Source organism: Anguilla rostrata, chromosome 4 (assembly GCF_018555375.3).
Source record: "Anguilla rostrata isolate EN2019 chromosome 4, ASM1855537v3, whole genome shotgun sequence".
Classification (NCBI taxonomy): domain Eukaryota; kingdom Metazoa; phylum Chordata; class Actinopteri; order Anguilliformes; family Anguillidae; genus Anguilla; species Anguilla rostrata.
Window position 1 is genome coordinate 20751668 of NC_057936.1, and position 24565 is coordinate 20776232.

Sequence of the window (24565 nt, forward strand, 5' to 3'; positions counted from 1 at the left end):
AACGTCACATAACTGTAAAAAAAGAATGCTTTCTATAGCCTCTAGCCCCACCTAGTGTGTGTAGTACACAAGGTAACGTATTTTTGTGCACTTGCATAATAAAATAAATAAAACCCCAGCCCCAGAGTGTGAGCCATGTGTGGAGAGCATGACTTCTCTGGATAAAGCCTACTGCTGTACTGACATTTTTCTGTTTGGATTTTTCCCTTTTTTCGTTTCTATTAGAATTGTGCCAGATAAATGAGACAATAGAGGAGTCTTTCTTTTGTTACGTCTTTCTGAAAAGATGTCAGCCACACCCATCCCCCCTCTCCCCCTGAAACAGTGGTGTTGTAATACCCTTGGGAAAATAAACACAAGCCCTGAGCAGATCCAGCCGTGGCCAGCCTGTGCTGATTAACCAATGCGATGGCCGCCGTCAGAGGGTAGCTGGGTATTCTCTTCAGCTGTTACAGTAACCCCACCCCCCACCCCTGACCCTGCCCTATAAGATGTTTGTGAGTTCAGTCTCTATCTGTGTCTTTTCAGAAATGTGAAAAACTGGGGCCCAGATTCCATATTTGAGAGCTGAAGCACAAGGAACATTAGACTCGGAGACCCTAAGCTGTCAGCAGAGACATGTATTACTCATCACTGTGATAAAGGCCTTGAATAAGGAAGTTGATTATTTTCCAAGTTCTTCTTTAATAAGCCAGACAGTTTTTTTTAAAAATAGACAACATTGAAGGTTTTCTCTGTTTTTGGTTTTTCCAGGGCCGTAATGTAATGTACTACTTGTAGTATAAATTTGGGGAGTGGATAGAGGTAAAATGTGGCCAGTGTGGGTCAGTCTATTGTAATTCTATGGTAATGGGCAGCCCATTGTATTGTTCAGTAATTATTCTCTGTAGGTAGGATCACAGTGGATTACAGTGGATGACTCGTGTGAACATTAGCATCCTTTCACAGAGGAAACCTCCTGTCCGCTCTAGTTAATTTTCAACTGGCTTTTGAAATGATAATTTGTCTCCAGGGGTTAGCAGCCCTGGCTAGCTGTCGGCCATTAGGTGAGAGTGTAGAGGTGTTTTGGGCTATTACAGTTGCTTCTCATGAGTAGCGGTGTTATCAAGACCTGCGTAACGAATAGTAAAAACCATCCAGAACTGTGGCCTCAAGCATTGTTCCCACACAAGTGGAACAACAGGTTATTCTTCAAATACTTTATGCCTTTTTATTACAATTTAACATGTTGCTGTTGTGCCTCACACAAGAATAGAAAGAAATGAATGCATGGACTCTAATGGGAGTGTTTTTTGTGATGTGGTTGCCTCCTCCCAATTACTAAAATTGTCAAGCTGTTCCTTCTGCCATTTCGCATAAACATCTTTGTTTTCTTATTTTATCAGTTTTTTTTTTCGTAGTTATGGCAATCCCATATTGAGTTTACATAAGAGTGACGCAGTTTCACCCCTCCGTGGGGTGATGGGGGGGCTTGCACACCAGACGGCTGCCTCTACCCTGAACTGCAGCCAGAAAGCACACAGCTCCCCAGCCCCTCAGTGCAGGATATCGACAAGAACCAGGAAGTACCTGGCTAACCCAGGCAGGGGTTGAATAACTGGGGGGGGGGGGGGGGGCGGGGGCTGCCCACCAGAGGCAGAGTTAAGGGGAGCCAGCCGCCGCGGCCGGGAGCTCTCCAGCTCGAGTGACACGCGGAGTGGGAAGGTCTTCCCCCGGGGGGGCGGAGCCGTGCAGCTCTCTATATTTGGTGATGGGCTGGGGCCAGCACTCGTGCTGCCGTGGTGAATCGGAGAACTTCGAACTGTGGGAGAGACGGCCAAGAGGGAGAAGGATACACAGCACACAACAACAAAAAAAGAAAAAAAAAGGAAGGGGGGTGGTGGTGGACGAGAGAGAACCACGCGTACGGGAAAAAAGCACATGGTGTGAAAATGCCCACCAACTTCACGGTGGTTCCGGTGGACGACGGCAAGAGTTCTTCCTGGGATCGCGACGACAACGTCCTGAGAGAGGAGGACGAGGATGTGCCGGAGTCCCCCGTGACCTTCCCAGGTGAAGCAGGTTTGGACTCGCGCCCCCTCCCTCCACTCTTGCGCTGACGGGTTCCAACAGACGGGACAGGGCTGAGTTTTTTCCACTTTACACAAAAAGGATATGGTTTGCTTTTATTAGTGACACGCCTTCTCTAACTTTGTGGCGCTCTGGTGCCAAGTGTCAGGTTTGTGTGTTTCCTGTGAATTTTACAGTTGCTCACAGCAGTCAAGCACGTTTCCTAGCATTATCAATCCGCCTCCCTTTTTCCTTTGTATGTTCAGGACAATAGACATTTCTTACTGAATGTGAAAGTAGGTTCATTTCATACTATAAGTATGGTAGTTTTCCCCCTGTTTTTCTTACCCGGGTTTTCAGCTTATCATCCAGTTAACTTCCTATCTGTGGTGAGCAACTGTTTTGCTAAAAATATGTAGAAGTCATCGCTGCTCATGTTTTGAGCCAGTGTTGGTCATATTGAATGAAAATGACTAAGTGTTTTTTTTTGTAAAATGCCAGGCAGATGTAATTACCCAAGCCTGTCCTCCTCCCTCCCCTCATCACCGTGTCTATTCTGCTGTATCGCAAACCGCAGCCCAGTCCTCCTTCCTCCTAATTTCCACCGTAGCGTGCAATTACCTCTGCCCTGTGCGTGAAGTTTAACAGACTTGGTAAAAGAGAGTCAAGTCCATTCAGCAGGGTGTTGTATAAGGCTGCTGGCTGAGGCGTGCTCGTTTGGCTCTTTTCTTCGTTTATTTCTTTCGCTCGACTTGCAGCCGGGACGGCTGTGGACGGTATCGATTGGCCCGATTGTCCTGTTTCTGCCGGGGGGGGAGGCTTGCTCCCACCTTTTCCCACGTGCGTGCATGATGCACTGTTCCAGACTGTTCTCTGACTGTGAGAAGGAAGTACTCCGGGGAGCGTATAAATCTGCGGCAGAGGGTGGAACCCCACATCTGCGTTGAGTTTCCTCTGCAGTGAAAGGCAGTGAATAACAGGGTGGCGGTAAACTGTTTCATGTGCAGCTCGCGTTTGGGCGTCCCGCTCCCTGGTTTATATTTAAGCCAGGCTGTCATGATTAAGGCGCCTGGGGACCGCATGCCAGTGGAAGCAGTTGGAGTAGGCATAGTCTTGTGGCTTGGAAACTGATCCTCAGCAGAAGCAATGCCCAAATATGCGGCGCTCCAAACTATGGTCCCCCCCCCCCAAAAAAAAAGCTCATATTGACATTTTCAACTATTGATGATGTAGGCCTAGATCAGGTTTGTTGCATCTCCTTTGGAGCATGATTCACAGGTTCCCAGCAAACACAAAATGTTCTCACGCTGTCACTGTGAGGTTTCGTCAGTGTTAAAACATCGTCACTACATGGCAGCAACACTGTGAGGGCGTTTTGCGTCAGCTGGGTCGTATGGCTGAGAATGAGGTTCTTCTCCCCCTTCGGCCTTCCCCGCAGACTATATCCGATGGATGGGCACGTCTCCATCCGTAGATTGGCACTTGACAGCCACTCTTATCCAGAGCAAATTACAGGGCTGTCATTCAAGCGGGTTGCAGCGCGCGATCTCTTGTCCCGCTGTATTGTGTGTCTGTTTGTCAAAGAAGTGCGAGCAAGTCTGAGCTGAACCCACTGGATTAATTCTTAATACCGCTCTTCAGCTTCTGCTGTTCAGTAGAAACCCCAAGAGAAACATTTATCCTGTAATTGATGCGAGTTCCGCCAAAGTCCTTCCTATGTCTGAGGGCTGCGGTGTAGCATAATGGTGAACGGGGCTTGTCGCTCCAAGGTTGCAAGTTCAGTTTCTTGGAGGGACACTGTCGTTGTACTCTTGAGCAAGGTGCTTATCCTTAATTGCTGCAGAAAATATCCAGCTCTATAAATGGATTGTGTGTGTGGAAAGAATGCAAGCTTTGTAAGTTGCTCTGGGTAAGAGTTTGCTAAAAGTGTTCAATGTAAATGCAAAATGACTGCATACAGGCTGAATACTGTGTGGTGGGACCGTATCTTTTAAAGAGGTCTAACCTGAAATGACACATTTAATTGTTTCATAGAATGGACGTTGATGGTTAAAACTTTATTAGTTTTTGTCGGATGTGAACGGAAACCAGCTTGACAAAATATACCTTCAGGCTATACAGCGGCAATACAGTTAAAAGGGGAAAGTTTTATTTGATATAGCCCACCAAGTGTTCATTAGACCACTTCCACTGCAGTGGGACACCATCTCTCATAGTTAGAGCCCAGGATTCCATATTTCTTTTTGATTTACCTGAACATGCTAGTTATGTTATAAAAGTTTAATGTGATCTTCTTTTAGAGGGGAAGTTCAACACAAAACAACATTAACCTCATTTAATAGATCAATGCGTAACTAAGTCTCTCTTAGTGGCTGGTCTGTGCTCAGAAATATCAGCAGCAAAAGGTGCAAATTTGGTAGAAGTATACATAATAATGACGTACACCTCTATTCTTTCTCATTTTTGGGCAGGTAATTTTAATTAAATACCACCCCCTGACCTCCCATACAAGGCTAAGGTGGCAGGCAAGCTAACAGATGGTCTGTCGGTATGTCCAACAGTCTTGCCGGAATATTCTCAAATAAATTGTGTGAAAATGCCACACTTTTTTATCTGTGTCTCAGGTGTGTCTGGAGGATATTTACCAATTGCAGTCAGACATTGTTTTCGCTTACCCTCATCTTGCCTCAGTTGATAAAAATACATTTATTCTTTCTCTGACGTTTAGCCCTTGTAGTTTGCCACAATACCGCAAAGCGGCGTTTCCTTTTCAGTACAACTTAAGCACGAAAGTTAACTGAATACTATAAACCTAAATTTTCTTTCTTCAGTGGCTAGCTTGTTAGCGAGTAGAAGAATGGCTTCCAGGCAAGTAGTAATGCCCAGCCCCTCCGTTTGTATTCAGGAGGAGTGGAAACCAGCTGTTGTCTGATGCCCGCCCATAGACTGTAATCTCCCACCCTGATGTTGCCTATAGCAAAGCAGGTACCTGGAGCATGGACGGTGATTTTGGGCTATATCTCTCACTCACTACAGGTGAAGAGCTGGCTGAGAGCTAATTTTAATCAGGAGTACTGCTACTCTTCTACAAATAAAATAAAAACCCAGAGTGGAATTCCCCTTTAACAAATTAAATAATTCAAGTAAACTGCTCTGGCAGGGTTGACCTTACCAACTGGTGTGACGGGTTAAATCTAGTTGGCTGTTGCATGAGAGAGAAAGCCAGGCGGTGACAGTAATGGCATACGCGGAAGACATGTAAAATCAGGCGATGGTGTCAGGAATTGTAAATTAAACGTGCATGTCTAATTAAGGTTTTGTTCATTATAATCTATCATGTAGAAAAGCTGAATGCTAATGTAATCGCTTTATGTGACAGCTGAAATGCTTAATCCTTGGGGTTTTGCTGTACCAATAGTAGTATTGTTATTGTGGCATATTTTTTTTGGCTGAGCAAGTTCACTGTGGAGATGGATCAGATCCTCTTCCCTGGAGGCCACGTTTTCTTTTAGCCAAGGCTGTTTTTAGAGGACGTGAGATGTTTGTGTTCACCGTGACTCTGAACATTATCTGGACAGTGATTACACACACCCCTTCCAAACACAACAAGCACATTCTGTATTAATAACCCGGGCAAGCAAACAAGGCATTAGAGGATTCTGGAATTCATAATGAATCGAGGGAGTAGGCTACCTCATATTGGAATGGGAACGAATGACAAAAACAGGCTGTATACATGCAAGTACACAGTCACTGTGCTGTTTGTTGATGCCAGTCTCAGGTGGGTTTCTTCATAAGCCTTGTGACATGTACCGTAACCTGCCCTGGCTACTGTGGGCTTTTTTTCTTTGTGTTTCATTGTGTGGAGGATATCACAACTGCTAAAAAGCTTATTGACTTGAGCGGACCATAGGACTACAGTGACAGGCTTTTGGTATTCTCAGCACAGTAGGTAGTGCCATGGCAAAATAGAGGAGCCTTGCAGTCCTCATGACCCTTCTTAAGACATGCAGCCTTATCCTGTAGCGTTATGGAACTTTACTGTTTAGGCATCATGTGTCAGTCAGAGCTGGAGTTGGTATTCTGGAAAATTTGTTCCGGCAATTAAGACCAGTTAACATTTACAGAAATGTTCTATTTCAACGTTACTGTGAACAAAGCCACAACATTAGTGTATCAAGCACGCAAAGTTAATTTCTTACAGTTAAATAAAAGTTTTTAAAGTTCTCGTAGGGACTGCTTTGATTCACTTATTTTTCATTAGCAAGCTACTTAACATTACCTAGCTACTGGCTAGTAGCAAAATCATACCTCATATGACTGTAGGCCTATACGTCTTGGTTATGCTCTTGACCTACTTCAGTAGTTGTTGGTTGTGTGATCAAGAGAAGTCGCTAGCATTGTTGGAAAATTTAATACAGCAATATGTTCCATGTGTGAAAGTAGCTAGTTTATCAAGAGACCATAGAGAATGTTCTAATGAAGGTCATTGAGACAGCAGCACACATTGTAGTATGGATCCCAACAAAGGAAGTACTTCAACTTTCTTGGAAGTAGTCGAGGTCCCTGTCTGCCATAAATTAAATTCGGATGGTATGCAGCCTAACGTTTCCAAATCACTCCAATCCCATTTAGAGGTTCCGGAGCACAGCGCTTGCTTCTAAATGCATGATGTCATTTTTTATATGTTTCATTACGGGTTGAACTCGGGGCTTTTCTACATGCGAGGCAGAAATTGTGCAACGTGTAAATCAGGAGTGCTTCTACATCAGGAATGTTTACACTGAGTGTGTTGTGGAGGGGAGGGGGGGGGAGGGGAGGGGGTGATATAAAGTAGCTCAAAGCTGGTTGTAGCCTTTAGGCATGTTTTCTGGTAGAAGCATTGCCACAGGAAGTGCTTCGGAAGCATGATGAAATGCCACTAAGGAGTTCCTCGGCGCACGCGCTTCAGCTCTCATTATGCAAGCCGATGGCGCGGCACAAAGTAATTAGATTAGCTGTACCCAAGGAAGCGGCTCATAAAGAAACGAGAGGTTTGGAGCACATACGCACTGCAAATACGTTTGCCGGACCGGCGTTGTAGGTCCATTCCAGAGGTGACGTCTGGATGCCATTTCTCTGTCGGAGTGGAAAATCCAATCAGGGAAGAATTTGTGCACGGGCCATACGATCCTTGACAGGAATTCCTTTTACGTCAAAAGAACGCGCAATTCTTCGAAGGCCATCCGCTGCATTTACGCACGACGGGAACATCTTTAGCTACTTTTGTTCTGTGTTGTCCTGCATTGTTCACTTTTAACGCCACTTGCCTCAAATTGTTCCTCGAACCTTCCTTATGCCTCAGCATTTCTGTGTGTGGTTGTCAACTGTCATTTTATACTTTCATATTCGTAGAGTTTCTTGCCTTGCATCTGCTGAATTTCTCATTTTTAACTTTCCCTCTTTTTTCCCCTTACACGAAAACAACTGTACCTGCAGCACTCTTGAACAGAGACACAGTATTGTCTTCTGAAATCCCCTGTTGAGTAACAGCGGCATGCCTAGAGGATAATTAAGTTGGAATGTCCAAGTGCTTTCATGTAGAACTGTCTCCAAGGCATATACCGTCATCTTTTTTAAAAAATGCACACAAAAAAACAAATAAATTGTTTTCTCCACAGTTTTTGTCCATACAAGGTAAAACGCTACCCGTGAATCAGCTGAAATGGCACATTTGGAAATTAAAATTTATCTGTAGTTTTTATTGTCCGCATGAGGGTGTTTTATGTTTCCACTAACAATGCCATAGTCTTCAAGCAGATAAACCCATGGCTGGCTAGTTGGCAAAAGATGGGGAGACCTGTGGTTTTTTATAGGTATGTTCAGTCGTGCATGTTCAGCTTTTCCCGGTAGTGTCAATTTTACATAATAACAGTGGTGCCAGGTTCATCTGACATCACTTATTTTTCTCAGAAAATATGGAACATCACACACTACACATTTTGTGATCCTCTGATGTGTGACCAATTCAAATGCTGGTACTGAATACAAATACGCTCCAGTGTTCATTATGACTATGTATGCAAAGGTTTGGTATGAATTTTGCATGCCTTTTAAAATGGTATTGGCAAACATTGAAAGATTGACATAGGCGTAGAGAGTTTGTGAATTGTGAAAATGAACCATATTAACTTTACTTGTACTGTACTCATAACCAATTTAGGTTTTATAAGCATGTTTCAAGCAGATTTGTCTTGCCTATGCTTTCTGTGATAGAGAATATCCAGTATCTTCTGCTTGGCACTGGAAGGATCTAAAGCTCCCAGTTAGAAGTTTCAGTTATAATGTGCATACGCTTCATTTCACAACCACCAGGCTATCAGATTTTGTGGTTTGTATGTGGTATTTATTCAGTTAAAAAAAACACAAATGAACAGTGTAGTTGATGTAGTTACTTGGTTAGCTTTAGTCACAGTGTTGAATAGAACTGTCTTTTTATTGTGACATTGGCTGGCACTGCAGTGAAGCATATCATTTAAAATAAAAACTTTGAATGGATGCAGTTAGAGAAGAGCAGTCCTTGACCTTGACGTTATGGCATTTGAACACCTGCTCGCTGCAGTGGCCCTATTTCCGGCCTTCACGGTTAGGAAATCCGCGGACACCCGCTTCCCCTTGGGCCACTCAGACGGACTCCAGATGTGGAGCACTCTGTGACCTCTCACCTCCTGTTTTGCAACTGCCAGAGGGTGAAATGTCATGCGAAACGTAGGTTGGATCAGGGGCCTCCTGAATTTGGTGTCCCTGCCACTGGGCCTCGTTGTTACAGAGGACCGGTTAAGACCGGATTTCGCTTGCGTTTACCATTCTCCGCTTCGCCGTGGACACTTGAACTTTGCCATTCGGAAACTTCAGTCGCAGTGATAAGAAACAGAGGCCACTGTCCTTTCGGCTCCAAAGCTGTCACAAGCTCAGTGACAAAATGCAGGAAAGGTTAATAACAACGTGCGTGACCTTTTCAGCCTTACAGCAGAAATCGTATCTACACCTGATGCTCTTCTGTTTACACTAATGGCTGTGTTTGAGATACGTGTTCATTTTGTTTACTTAAACAGTGCAAATAATGTATGAATCTCCTCTGTCCAGATTTCAGAGTTTTAATCGGATGGTATGTGCTGCTGTTTGTGTTGGAAAGTGATTCCAATAATATCAGAATTTTATGTTTTGACACAGTGAGAGGGAACTATATAGCCAAGAGAATGATGACTTCCTTATGAATGCTTGCTACACAATATACAAAGTGGTAAATCATGCACAAGAAATACAGATTTAAACTTTTTAGAATTAGTCAGTGTTTTTATATGGATTTTGTTCCATAAATAACGTTTTTTTAAATACATCTGTATAACTGATTTTTGCCTTTGTCCTAGTTGGACTGCTCGGTTGTACTTATAGGCCCTGCTCAACACTGTAACATCTGTTATCAGTTTAGGAGAACACATTGGCTACTCTTCACCGTAATGCAGACTACCACCTGGTGCATCTTTTCACTTGACAACTGTGCGACATTATGTCCGTTTTGCGCCGTCGTCTGTTGTCTGCACTAGCACAATTTAATTGTTATTATTCTTTACACAGCGTAATTTCTGGCCATTGCCAAAACCGAAATGTCTTACGGGCAGCTTGGCTGTGTATAACTGAGTTAAGGTGACTGCACGGCTGTCCGCTTCCAACAAGTTTACTTGCTGGGCTGTGCATAACTTATTAACAAGGTGGATGCATGAGGCTTTTTCAAAGAAAGAGGGACATGTAATAAAAATAGAAATTAGTTGAGTGCTTTTTCCTGCAAAGTTCTCACTAGCACCACTCGAAGCACTCTTATCAATGCACTTAAAAAAATTAAGGAAAATGGGTTATGAGAGTGGAAAATGACAGTGTAACCAAGCCGCAGTGAAAATAATAAGATGAAAATAATATGAATGAATTTTGCTAATAATTGGAGGCAGCTTTAAAGGGACCTTAAAAAGACTCTAATGCATTTGGAAGGACGCGGCACACTTTGCTTTTAAGGTCAAGCATTACTGAGGGCTTGGAACTGAAGTGAGTGTGTCCTCAGAAATACTGCCCTCTCACAGCACTTCCTGTTTCCTGCCTTACAACCAGAACCTCTCTTCTCCTTCCTTCTCCCCTCCAGCAGCCCTGCAGTGTGGACCAGAAGATAAGAGCCTCCACACACTTCCCGCTCTCATACCTGCACTCTTACCTCCTGCTCTCTGGCTCTCCTTCGAGAGGAATTAGTGACCAGTGGTTCTGCCCAGCATTAATCATCTTCTCAGCATGTCCGTTTGAATCCACCCTACTGTGTGCGAGGCTGGCGTGCTCAAAGTTGTAGTCCCGTAGAAATTGATCCATTGTATACCACCCGCATCCGTGTCCTAGCCATTTCTTTGGAATGTGAAAGGAATGCGTCGTTGCAGTTGGAATTACGGACTCCATTGCTAATTCACTCAGGCTGAGGTTCTTCAGGAGAGCAGTGCACAGCTCAGAATCTTAACCTCAGAAGGCTCCGGCCAGCTCAGAGAGGAGGACTTTTATGTCTCTCTGTAGACCGTCTTACTCAGCGGTCCCACACACCCAGCAGGGTCACAGGGAGAGGCTGAGTGAGAAAGCGAGAGACCACACTCCGGTTAGCCTTTCACTTCCCTACACAATGGGTGCGCCTGCTGCTGCTTCCACCCTTTTGTGTGCAATGTTTTTGGCTGCTTTGAAAACCTTGAATATGAAACCCCAGAGTGGGGCACATAGTGGGTACTGCGCTCTCACGATATGCTGTGGGGATTGCAGTGGAGGTCCAGTGCTTGACATGGTGTGACGTTCACAGCAGCTGGCTCATTTTTGAGAAGGCTTCTTCAGCGCCGATCTCGAGTTAAAACAAGTGGTTTGATTATTCTCTTCTACAAAATACAGCTATAATTAACCGCTTTATGGTCCTGAAGTGGTCTGAAAGCACTGCACAGTCACAGCACTATCACCTTCCACTATAACTATCACTGCCTGTCCACTTTTGTCTTCATAGCACAATGGAGGGCAGTCATAGGAAATTATCTTTAGGTGACTAAAAATGTTCTCCAGTGTTCAGCCAATTAATTGCACATTGTAGTGTGTGCATCTGTGCGTTCAACAGAATTTTTTTCTGTTATATTCAACTATTGACCTGGCCACAGTGCAAAAATTTTGGATGTGTGCATTATGCTCTGAAAAGGTAACTGAGGGTAATAGCACAACCACAGTCTGTGGCAATTAAGGATTCTCTGTATACGGTTTATTCTCAGTGATACTTCAGGGGAATTTTGGTTTGGGTTTAGTCTAAGTTTAGTTTTTAGTTTAGTCTGAATTGATTAAAAAATGTTTATAGTTGTATTTTGGTCATATGATAATATTTGCTTATCAGTTTTTTCAGCATTAGCCACAAGGCCACAGTCAGTGTTGTGTTAACCCTATGAATCCCATCGGTACGTTGTGACAGGCTCACCAATGACCCAGTGTCCTCAAACATATTTTAAGTGCAAGAGAAAATGAATGAAAACCAGTCGTGTTGGCAGCTTGTTAAATATAACATGCGCATATGTTATGCAATCATTTACTGTACTGTAAATGTTTTTCACAGAATATAGCTAAATGGAGAAAAACAACAGTCATTTTTCCCAAAGCAAAATTTTGAATATGGAAAGTCTCAGTCACATTGGACCAGGTTTTCTGGAGGGAGGGAGAGAGTGGGATTTTAAAAACATACGTTGAATGCATGTGCGTTCACCACCAGTGAGACGTTACCCTCTTACAGCAGGTTCAGTTCACACATGTCAGCGAGCATTACTATCTGACAGTGACACCTTCTGGGAGAGCGGGGACTAGCCTTCCCTTTCCCTCTCATCTCTTCTCCCTAATACAGCCATCCAGAGCGCCTGCTGTTCGCCTCTCAGCGAGCTATCTCTGCTGCACACGTTTCCTGACGCCAAGCTATGTCATATCTGCATCTGAAACCTAGCATCCTTCAAACTCAAATTACAGTCTAGTTAGAGCACTTGCTTTATTTAGCCTATTTATCTATTTCATGTAAACTGAGTCTGTTTTATTGTGATATCAATTATCACTAAATGTATCATGCTAACTATTTGTGACGACAGTGTCATATTTCTTTCAATCAGATAGGCCTTAATGATCCCTTAATGTGCTACATATCTGTGGTGTTACTGGCTAAGTAGGTTTGCACACAGATATGAAGTATTTGAGTGAGTACACTGATCTTTCTGGAGTGCAGCCCTGTACATGTTGTGCCTTACGTTGCTGGCATGAATTTGACTGGTAGCTGATTAACCAGTGGCCTTTCTGTTTGTTCTCACCTAGACCTACATGTTGATTTGACATTAGTCATCATCATGTGAGGTTGAACATGCTGAAAGCAGTAATGCCAAGACTTTTTTTTCCCCGCCCTGTGTTCCCTTTAAAAACTGATGTAGTATTTTTGACCTAAGATGGCTTCATATTTTTTCTGATGCATTCAAAAATATTTTGGAGATACTGCTTATGTGGGTATAGTTTGGTCATATTTGTTCAAGGCCCCTGGTGTCCTTTCATTCTTCTTTTTACTTCTTTTTTTACTTTTGTTCTTTTGTCTCAGATCTTTTGGAAATGGGAACCGAGTGTGAGTGGGACAGAATGAAGAAGTTTGCCCCTCCCCCTCTGTTTGAGTCAAGGCCGTGTCGCTGTCATGGGATAACTGTGACTTAGCAGGGATCACACACATTACACAACTGAGTGTGCAGAACTAGTTTCCCAGGCTTTACAGTGCGCATTTACACAACTGGAATACCCTCTTCCTTTTAGCGGTTCCTGTGTCTTGTAGAATGTTTTGCCATCGGGTTTTTGTTCTAAAGGAAGTGGGGCTCGTAGTGACAGTAGTTGTCAGTTCACTAAGTGAAGATGGCAGAGTTTTGTATGAGATAATGGTTACACTTTTGGTGAATTCCATTTGCTGTTTGCAGATGCTGTAAAGATGCTAACTAGCTATACTGTTACTGCAATTTTATCATCTTGTTTTCGGCTGCCAGGTTGAGTACGTTTTGCTGAGATATTATGAAGCTTAAGAAGAGTTTGTTTGTCTCTGAATCATTGCATTGTGAATTATATGAATTTTACACACTGAGAATTTGTACTATGCCTTTGAATTTGCCATGTGAATGAGTCCAAGTGGTTGCAGAATTGTTTAAAAATCCGAAGGGTAAGGTATATATTTTTATCGTATTTTATATCAACAGTCCTCCCATATGAATGAGTGAGTGTCTAGACTATGTGTGATATGGAAATTCTGGGGTGATATTAATGACCAGTATTTGCCTGGCCCTATTGGCTAAAAGTTTCCACATTCATGGTAGAAGTAGATGAGCACCGAGGTCAGACAACTTATGAAGAAAAACGTAAACAAATTTTATTTGCTTACTTTATCATTAAGCAGAGAGCATGTAACCAATCCCTGTAGCTTAGTTTTAGAGAACAACATTACATAGAGAACAGCTTGTTCTACAGCTAATTTTTTCTGCTCTCCACATTCAACACCGGCTGAAACACACACAGCTTACATTTTAATGAAATTCACAGCATCAGCGGCGCATGAAATGTGCCACCCCCCTCGGGTATGTATGATGGGTTGTCCCATCGGACCATCACATCTTCCATAATCTTAGTATGAATATGGTTATTTTCAACTATTATTGGCGATACCGACATGACCCCCAAATATTATCTTACATGCCTTTTCTAGACGATATGAAATTATGTTAACATAGTCCTTTGTGTTTAGGGTAACCAGTATCGCTATTATACCTTGTGGCCATAGCAACATCACGCATAATATGGTGAACAAAAGCCATAAAAGAAAGAGCGCCCCGCTGCCTCTGATCTTATGTGGCATGAACTGTCCTTTTCCATTCTACATGACCACTTCATGTCGATAGAGGAAAACAAATCTGAAAAGAGACTAGACGAATGGAGAAGACCGCTCTGAATGGGAAACGCAAATTACCACTCGTCCTCTTTGATAGTGGTCATTTTTTTCATTAACGCAGCACTGAGCAGCTTCTTGTGGGCCATATTGGTAAGCGATCCATGCCAGCATGTGCCTTCGGAGGGGGAGTCAGTGTCTGTATTCATTTCAGCTGAGGGAAGCCTGGTTTGGCTGTGGGATCCATGGTGGCGAGGGCTGCAGGCTGTTAGTCTGTCTGTATTTGTACTTTAAGCGTCTTTTTCAGTGTCTACGTACTTGTCTGTTTGAGTGTGTTACTTTGTGTGTGCGCACGCGCGTGCGTGCGTGTGTGTGTGTCTCCCTGTGTGCAGTGTTAGGAGCTGTTCAGCCCTCAGGACAGTGAGGAGTGTCAGATTCCTTAAAGCACCTCTGAGCCTCTAAGACCAGCCCTCCTGGCTGACCTCCACCTCCTCACTGTCCTGTTCCTCCCCGTTACATAATCAACCGCGTGTTTACATGAAGGAATCCTGGTCCGCTGCATCGCAAAGAACTACGACCTCGGTGTCACTACATTTTTAAAATTACATTCTTGCTGACACCCTCATCCAGCGTGACTTGCATGACTTAAGATCCATTTACACGTGCTGGACCCTGAAATAGGCCAAGTCTCCTCTGAGCTTCAACATGAATCCCCAGACGAAGAAGGACAGAGGATCAGCGGTTTCAAGACTATTTGTGAACACATAGTGTAAACGTTCGCCTCCCAGACAAAACGTTGTGTTTGTAGTTTAAGTAAGAGGTGGGTCAGTCAGGTTGGCAGGGTTCAGTTGAGTCCCAGCTGTTGAATCGCTTTGATTTCAGTTTGGTTGAGGAAACCCTGAGCAAGAGTTTGTAACCTGTAAGGATATCACTTAGAATAATTGTCCGCACTCATTGCAGCGCTGGAGAGCATTACAGTTGATATGAATTCAACTCAACCAGCCAAAAAGGGGAAGAGTCAATTGGCGATCAAATATTTTAGGGTACTTCTCAGTTTATTCAAAAGGTGAACTCTTTTTTTTCCCACAATGTTCAAATTTTTTAACTGTGTATGAAGCCCTCTATCTCCACGACCATATTGTGTTGCTATTTCTTAGGAGGAACCTTCTCCTGTCCCCACCTGTATCTCCCTTTGCTGCGTGCTTTATAAAAAGGACAGGATTGCACTAATCTGGTTATGTGATTACCGCCCTGTTCACATGCTATTATAGGGGTGATTAATGAATAGTGAGCAAGGCTTCAGCTTTGCTGGCCCTTCTGCTTGAGCCTGTCTGCTGGGTCTCTTGGCTTGTCTTCGCCTCCACAGTGTTCAAGTGCAGTACGTGGGCGGGGCACCTCAAGTCCCGTAATGGAAGCTCTCTCAAGATGGCAGTGGTCTGTGTTGATGTTGCTTGGACTAGGCTTGAGGGAAGTCCACTACCATTCACTGTGATGTTATTCAGTTCATATGCCTATTTTCTGTTCACTGAATCCTCTACAAGGTGTCAGCTCTTGATCTTCATAAGAGCTGTGGCCTTACATGCTTTTTAACATGTGCCAATGCGGGGATTTCTGCTAGGTTAAAAAAAATCAAGTCACATTCCATTTAAGTAAATTGAGAATTCCGGTGTACAACAGTTGCTGCCTGGTCAGTTTTTCCCTGGCACATGATCACCCAGCTTGGTTTTATTACTGTTGTGTTTCTTGACATAGGAGATAATAATAAAGACATGCAGTGTTACACTCATAGCTAATGTAATAGTGTTGTTGCAGATTAAAGCTTTTGAAACCCATTGTAGAGATTTCTCAGAGATGATTAATTGGCTCTTTGTTTGTGTGTTATGATTTTCATGTTGTGTCAAAGGTCCTGGATGTAAATCCCAGATGAACATTACTCTCCAAACAATCTTACTTTTTGCTAAATTCTTAGCAGGGTTTGTATAATTTGATATTTTACCTCCTTAAATTTAGACGAACACATACGTTCCAATAAGGATTTTAAACAGTGGAAGTTTTTGTAAAGGACGTTATAGCGCAGTATAATTAATTATGCAATGGTGTAGTAATGTGGGGTTGAACTCAGACCCTTAGCTCTCATGTACTCCTCTGTTCTGCTAAATAACTTGATTAAGTCTATAAAGGCTGTACTCGTGTATACAGCATTGTACTGTAAATTTGAGAGTGTTGCTTGACTACCTGTGGCGACACCGGGTTCTGCAGTAGGTGCACTGGTTTTGCCATCAGTAGAAGTAGCCAGTGAGATATGTCTGTGTTTTGGTGTGGGTTTTTTGTTGCTGGTTAGAAAGGATGCTTTAAACATTATGACCATTCAGTGTTATGTGATATATAGCTAAATTTATGATTTGAACAAAAAATATAAAATAATTGTGGATAGATTTATATGAAGACCGCAAGTCAATTATGATCAGTTAACATCAGATTTTTAAAGTGGATCATTTAAAATCTGATGCTTATTATACAGTAATAGTAATACTCCTCATGGCTGGCACAGTAGTGTATCACCTGCAGTATTTCATGTAGTGTATGAGTGAATTGTTTTACTTGGCCTTTGAGATGGCCAAGTAATACAAGTGGCCAAGTGGCTTCTGTCCAGAACGTTCTGTCCTGTGTGGTGTCTCACGATTCCTGCATTGTTTTAGGTAGATATTCTGTGGTCTGTGTTGTGCCGCACAGCTCCACGCCCTGGGAGTGCTCATTTGGCTTTTAGTAATTGCATTCCCTGCATCTCTGTGGGACAAAACTTTTCCCAGACCAGAAGTATGCCTTATACCGTCCCAGTCTGGCTCCAGTAGAAACTGGTTCTAGCTGGTCCTCAACACAGACAAATTTGCCTGCACTTCAGTCACAAGAATGCACCAAATGAGAAGTTCTTTGATTGGAATGCAGCTGATTCACTGGAATAAACTTTACTCTACAGTTCACCGGGGGTTTATAGAAAGCTATCGCCATAGCTACCGGCATACCAAGCGTCTCTATCTCATTGACATACATTGACTTCTCGCTCACGAAAATCTTAATAAGAAATAAAATATTAAAAAATTCTCCATTCACAATGCTCCCTTTTCAGAAACAATTATAGACCAAAGCTGGATTTGTCTTGTGTCTGCATCACCAAATCCCTGTACTCTATGATTTTTTTAATATTATAGACACAGGTACCCAAAAGTTTTTAGCATGAACTTACCTAGGGAAAGAGGCATGATGGATGCGTGTATCTTGGGGTGTCGCTTCATGTAGGCTATGTTCTAGCATAGTGTGGGCCTGCAGACTGATATGAATACAAGTTATTTGCATATTATGCTAATTCTGTTCATTATGTATAGACCGATTATAACACTGAATTATTTATATATCAAACTTTTTTCTTTTATGGAAAGACAAATATTTTGGTCTGATTTGGATGAAGCTGGGATGGCTGTTTTTCAGAATGTCCCGATTTCAGTTTCATTCTGAGGCAGAAGCGTGTTTGCAAGCTGGCGGTTTCTGAGTCATGAGAAGGCAGCTGCAGGAGGGTGTTTGGCGTGTTTCCGCAACTCGAGGAGCGCGGGAGGGAGTGTGGGGAGGGAGCGTGGGGGGGGGGTTGGGAGTACGCCGTCCCTGCGTCGTGAGAACGTCGCGCATCCCGCAGCGCTGCTGCGCGTGGACACGTGATCCCGTGCGTTTGTGTCTGCGCTCTGGACCCTCCTCCTCCTCCTCCTCCTCCTCTGTGAGTGGCGATGGTCAGGGATCAGGAGCTCAGGGGCTGATGCCGCGCTGCCGCCTCGCTCAGTGTCAGAGCGGCTGATCCCCAGAGCGCACCGCAGCGCAGAGCAGAGCAGCGTCGGCGCGGCACAGAGCAGCTTCGCATCGCACCTGGGACCCCCCCCCCCTATTCCGGCAGGGCCTCCGCCCGGACCCCGCAGCGCAGGAAACCAGGGCCCCCAACTTCCCCCACCCTCCCGGCTCCCCCTCCCCTCCTCGCCATGGAGCTGGAGCACTGCTCGCACCTGGGTGAGTGGACCGAGGGATACCTACCGCTTTTCACACAACCCGCCGGAACTTATCCTCCCCGTCCGGGCTGGAGCCGGTCCCGCTGCGGAGGGGACGCCAGCGTCGCCCCCGGGCTCTCGGGGGGGCTGAGGTGGCGTTTCGGCGCCTGTGCTTTTTGCTTTACCTGGTCTGCCGGGCGCCCTGCGCCCTGACTAGCGGAGTGTTAGATGAAGGGATTGGAGCGAGAGTTCCATCTCCCCGTCAGCCGCGCGCCCAACATAGGTGCGCTAGGCAGCTTACAGATCTGCCCCTGCTGGAGCTTAGCGGTTATAAATAGAGCGCGTGGCCGTTTATTGCCATAGAGACTGAGATGCGTGGCCTCTTCATTAGCGTGTTATCTGATGCTTTCACACAGCTCGCAGGTCCACATCTGAATCTCCATTTATGATTCTGGAGATTAGCTTCATGTTTGTTTTGTCGTTTGATAAGAGTGATTGCGTGCAGTTGAGTTGAATTACTTTTCTTGTTTGTGTTTCTCATAAGATTTTATTGTAGCCAGGAGCACAGTATAACCCTGCATAGTTGTATGAAACAGTGTAGTTGTATGAAAGCTATCTTTTTTTTTTTTTTTGAAAAACAGTAGGCGTAGTGTGCTGGACATCTTTTGTAGTTTGCTAAAATATTTGGAACAAACATTTTGTTCTTATGAGAATATAATTAGGCATAGGCAGGCAAACAAACCTGCAAGGTGACATTCCTTGATGTTCATTCTTTCTACTTTATAACGTTGTCTTATTCATCTCCATTATCTAAACTGTACAGTGATCAGAGTTCTCCAGCTGCCCTATCTGTTAACTTATCAATGTTAATTGACTAAAAAGATTCAGAGCCAGTATTTTTTTAAATCTCTAGGAGATAAACCTTTTCACAGTCTGTTGTCATATGTCTCAAGCATTATTGATACCACACATGTACCATTTGTTGTTTTACTGATGTAGCTATGGGTTCCCAAGCCAGGGATCAAATGTTTGAGTGTAGTTTTTAGGAAAGAGTGTTTTTGGTTCTTTATTTTTGTTCACAGCTTCGTGGTTTTATGTACGCAGTGTTTGAAGTGCGTTTAAGTGCATTATGCATTTAAGGACAGTGTGCGTTGTGCTTAGAGTCGGCAGAATGGTATGGGAAAAGGCGTTTTTTGCAGCCAGTGACCTGATTACTCTTTAGAATTTCGGTGGGAAGCCTTCTCCAGATGCTTTGTGTTTTATTTTCACCGCACAGCCTATTGTAACAGCTGGTGCTGTAGGTCAGTTGATGTCCCTGCGTGCGGCACAGTATCTGTTCATGGGACGGTCTCCACAGCTGCACTCATTCATCAACAGAGGCAGGCCAGGCACTCTGTAAGGAACCAGGACTGTGGCGGACCACATCAGCCTCAACAAACACCAGTGAAAGAACAGGATAGTACAGGAATGGATTGAATCTTTAAATATATATATACAATAAATCTTGATTTCGTAGTTAAATAGACAAAAGTGCTGGCGCGCTGTGATTTTTAAATATAATTTATTTTAAGTTGAAGTTTGGATAAATTTGTATGCTTTTTTTCCCTCTACCACCATCATTCATTACATAATGCACTCTGCTGTGTCAGTATTTCAGTACAGCCGCTACTGTAAACAAGCTGGATGGGGAAAGCGGGGTGTGCGTTCAAACAAATTGATTAAAAACAGTCAATTAGTGGTTTGAATTCAAGTTATTATTGCCAGTGTGTGTTATTTGAAGCTTGCTTATTGTGCCAATGCTAGTGAAAGTGGATACTATGCATTCTCAGCACATGCAAACAGCTATTGGAGTGAAGGTATCTTCATGCCAGCAACACTGATCGTTTGTTGAATCCATTTATTGAAGCGCAACTGTTTCACAGAACTTGTTTTAACTGGTGATTTGGAGATTGACAACATCCCTTCAAATGCATTGTCTTTGTAAAAAAATTCACTGAAGCCCAGCTCGCACACTGATAGGATTAACTGAGGATCTTGTTAGATATTTTTGCACTTGTATGTGTGTATGGGAGTGAGTGCATGCATGTGTTAGCACCTGTGGTTAGAATTGGGTATGTTGTTCATTGAAGACTGAATTTTGTATTGATTTAGTCATTTTAGATTAGTGGGTGGGTCAGTAGATTCTGATTAATGTACTGCAACCCAAAGTTAATTCTTTAAATAAGCACACAGTATTGAAAGCATTGACTTGCTTGCATTTGGCATTGACACGTTTTTCCTCTACGAGGAATTTGCTAGTTTTTCAGCCTTTAAAAACGTCTGTTAAAATGGCGTAGCCAATTTCCGCATGTTTAAATGTAAAAATTTGGAGGAAAAAAAAGTAGTGGCATTTAGCTCCTTAACTTGCCGATTCCTTTTTTGGCTAGCTATCTGCTGCCAACATGATGTTTGACTAATAAGATTAGTGCGTCCAGTAGATGGAGTCCTTTGAGAGAGATGATTGTCTCTTCCTCTGAATTTTCTTTGTTATTTATAGCAAAAATACCACAAGTGGCTTGATCTCAGCCATTTGGATATGTGTTTGTTTTTATGTCTTATGCTTTTCCCCTTTTTTTCCATTTGGGGAAAGTTTGGCTTGCGCAAGTGTTTGTGTTTTTGTATATCGGCACCTCGGGAGATTTGGGAGAGAGCAGACAAGACACCACCGTTTCTTATCGTGCCACTATTCACATGTCGGGCTCACAAAGAAATGAGTAAAAGGAAGACACTGAGGACCCTATTTACTAAGCCCTTTAGCATGTGCAAAACTTTTTAGCACGTGCAAAACCAATAACATGACAAGTGACTGCAGTGATTGGTTGTGGTATTTGTTTTGCACCAATCATTGGTCGTGTTATTAGTTTTGCGTGTGCTAAAAGGTTTCGTGCATGCTAAAGGTCTTAGTAAATAGGGCCCTAAATGTTCACCTCAGCCTATGGACTCGCAGGCGCCCCATCCACCAGCAGGGATTGTCAATCAGCGATGAGGCACTGTCATCCTAGACAACTCCAGCTTCTCATCCCCGGGCAGCGACGATAGAGCAAGCAGGACTGCTAAAAACAGTGGGCCCCTAGATTCGATATCAGGCTACGGGGCCCCGCCATGCGCTTGGACAGAGATACGTGCTTGTCATTGGACTGGCCTTGGCCTGCGTGTGTGCAGGGCATGGATTTGCAGAAGAATGCAGAGAATCTCACACATTCTTCCAAAGCATCTGGCTTTGCGAACTCGACGCAGGAAGGACGCGCACATCGCCGTGTCAACAGACAAGCAGCCCGAGCCACGTGGCCTGTGCTGACCCCACAGGCGCTCAGGGTTACTCTGCCCGCCGTGGCCCTCCGCCTTCGGTGTCCGCTGTGACTCTCGATGGGCGCGACAAAGCCTCTTTTCCAGTAACTTGGAAACGGCCCAACAGGCTCGCATGACGCTAACGATGATGCGCGCAAACTAGGTCACAGTCTTATCCCTTGTATATTCAAGTAGACTGCATATCATGGGAGTACATTTCATGACCTCCTGCTTTCACCATCATCCTCCTGCCACCCCCCCCCCCCCCCACATGCTTACCAGACAACTCAAGTGTTTCTCTCTCATAGAGCAAAGTGCAGAAGTCATGACTGAGTCATTACTGTTTGGCTTTTTCGCACACATGCTGAATGTTTTGTCCTACACTTGAATCCAATGTTAATCCAATTGTGATGTCTTAGAATGCAAATATATGTACTGCGATCCTTACACTGCAAGATTTTGCTTTATGACAAGACATGCTTATTCGGCAAATGGTCACTGTGCAAAGATCACCTGCTTCTCGGCTGTTGGGTGGCTTTGCTAAAATAGTTTAAATTTGTTTAATTTAGAAGGATAAGCCTGGCTAAAATAGGTTGAATTCATTACCTTTGAAATGGCAGCTATAACATGTTTAGATCCTATGTTTGTTCTGAGGAATATTTCATCGTTCCTGTCCAATCAGATGGCTCATTGGCTAATCCTGCTGTTACCGTACCGTAGCTGTACAGATTTCACCACCGCCCACTGCAGCCACCAATAGCTTTTCAAAATCCAAAAAAAGGACCAGGGCTAAGCAAAAATTTGATTTCACCTTGGTAACCGGGGATTGACCTATGCAACATGTCAGCTCTTCGCCTCCACCATAGAGACACGCATATTAACTCGGGGACTTTTGCCCGAGGGCTGTTTTAGGCAGTAAATCCTCATTCAGCCGCCTCACGTTGCACGTTGCACCCAAATCATAATGCACTCTGAGCCAGAATTAGACACAGGAGTCGGCGTGGATCACAGAATTATCCCCCCGATTCAAAGAGGATTTGGTGTAACTGGTGGGGGTGACTACCTGAAAGTTCACTGCCGCCAACGGCCTTTCCCCATCAGGGCTTTTACTGTGACGGCTGTCCTGCTGGAGAAGATCTGATACGTTTGTAACTGAATTCATTTGATTCCTCCATGCGTGTAAACACTCTGTTCACTGATGATAGTCTTTTAAATTACTTCGCACAAGGGCACTCTGACTGATTTTCCACGTAACATAATTACCACGCTGCTTAGGCAGGAAGCTTCTTATTCCACTCTATGCCAGATGAAGACAGCAGTGAAAGTTACAGGTACAGACAAAGTCAGAGATCACAAGCAGCAAGAACCTGAATGTGCTACACTCAGGAGGGTATATTGGTTGTTGTAGATGATAGACATTTTTTTTTTCTTTTTTTTAGGCTTGGGGGATATAGTGTAGCGTTGTTGGCAAATGAACATTAGCAACAAGCTGCTCTGTTGAATCATCTGCTTTCTGAGATCAACGAGAACCAGTACACCACAGTGGAGGGCCCCCATCTCAGGTCACAGTTTGGTGCCAGAATGTTCTCCTGTGAATCAGTTCAGCTGCAGACAGATTGAACGTCAATGTTAATGACCACTAGGAGCGCTAAAGGCGCTACTGGCGTTCCAACCACGGGAACTTTGGAATGTTGCCATGGGGACTAACTGTAATCTGAAAGAGCAGAGATCGCTGGGGGTTCAGAAAAAGTGGGAAAATTTCCAGGTTATCCAGCTAAAGATCTGAGGTTAGGCAGTGCGGTGCCAAAGGACTTGGAATAACCTGAGGCTGTGAAAGAGGGGAGTCCGATTACTTGCGAGTGGTAAGGTGAGAGTGTAGGAAGTGCCAAACTCCTGGCCCGAGAAGGGGTGCATCCAGTGGTCATGTTGGAGTCAATAACAGCTGGGGGAAGGTTTGAGGTTCTGCTGGACAAACTTGTTTATTTAGCGACAAATAATAGGAGCAGAACCTCCACAGTGGTCTTTTCTGGAATTCTTTGCAATTTATATGGAGATTATTTGAACGCGTATTCAAACCTAGTCTAGGAAAGATCAGGGAATAGCTCTGAAACAAGGGGAACCTCTTAAAGTAAGAATGGATAATCAATCAGAGGGATACAGCTATAATGGGCCAGTGTATGCTTTGAGTAGGCTATTTAAACTCTGGATGACCCAAATGCCTTTCTGACCCCTAAACTTTCCACCTCTGGTCAAGAGACATTCATAGTCAGTGACTGTAATTACCCCTTTATTAATTAAGTTAATTTAATTTAATTTAATTTTTGTCACAGTGTTTAAGCTGTCTATCCTTATAATTGTTGGTAATTAAACTGACCAGCCTCACTAGCTAGCTTTGTTGTTATTGCAGTCAGCTAGTAGTTTGACTTAGCATGCCTGCTAATTATGTTTTTGTCTGTTATTTTGTTTCTTTGCTTGTTGTTGTTCAACTGCCCCTGAGTAGGTTGACAAATCAATAGCAACAGCAAAATTATTCAGATACTTATGTGAACAGATTTTCTTGCTAGACCGCTGCCTACATAATGTGTACCTGGATTCAGCACATTGTACTGCTGTAGGTCTAGTGTGATGGACCCAATTAGGTTTGGTATGATGTCGTATTATGTTGTGTGGAACTATTCATGTATAACCTCCTATTAAAACCATAATAATTTACGCATTACCCTGGGGCGGTGCATCTTGTATGTGACTTGAGTGCTGACTAATACAAACTTTAGCTATTGCTGTCTAGTTGTTATAGAAATTTATTTTTAGTTGAAGTATTTCCACTAAAATCACACAAAGCTAGCTTTCAACAGGAGCTAGCTTTCAGTAGAATTCCAGAGCAAAAGTTAAATAAAATAGTATTCCCAAGTCTGGTACTTGCGGTTTCTCTGTCTTATCTGCCAGTTCCATAGAGCTGATTTTTTGTGTGTAACACATTATGCTAAATCAATTGCACACAAAAAATTAGCAAAATCTGATAGTGTTTAACCGTTTGTTTGGTCTGCTTTGGTTTGCAAAAGAGGGAAGAACTATAGGCTACCAAAGACAGGCAAAGATACATTAGGTTGAGAGGATGTCCATAAATAAACCCTGCTGGTTCTACCAGCGCATGCTGGCTCCTGCATTTCAGCTGCCGGTTGAC

The 24565-nt window shown here is 43.6% G+C and overlaps 1 protein-coding gene across 6 annotated transcripts in view; it reads left to right on the forward strand.

Annotated features, from left to right (window-relative positions):
• slc12a7b (solute carrier family 12 member 7b) overlaps positions 1–24565 on the forward strand; it is a 68198-nt gene that overhangs the window by 11588 nt on the left and 32045 nt on the right. Inside the window, exon 1 of one of the 6 annotated variants that reach the window (XM_064331279.1) lies at positions 1758–2061. The exons of 2 other annotated variants lie outside the window; for them this stretch is intronic. In XM_064331279.1, coding sequence (XP_064187349.1) covers positions 1932–2061 — 130 coding nt within the window. In that variant the 5' untranslated portion in view covers positions 1758–1931. Of the gene's footprint in view, positions 1–1757; positions 2062–5802; positions 5831–17824; positions 18077–24565 lie in introns of those variants that run through there. 3 more of the 6 variants (XM_064331280.1, XM_064331281.1, XM_064331283.1) reach the window with 3 other exon arrangements.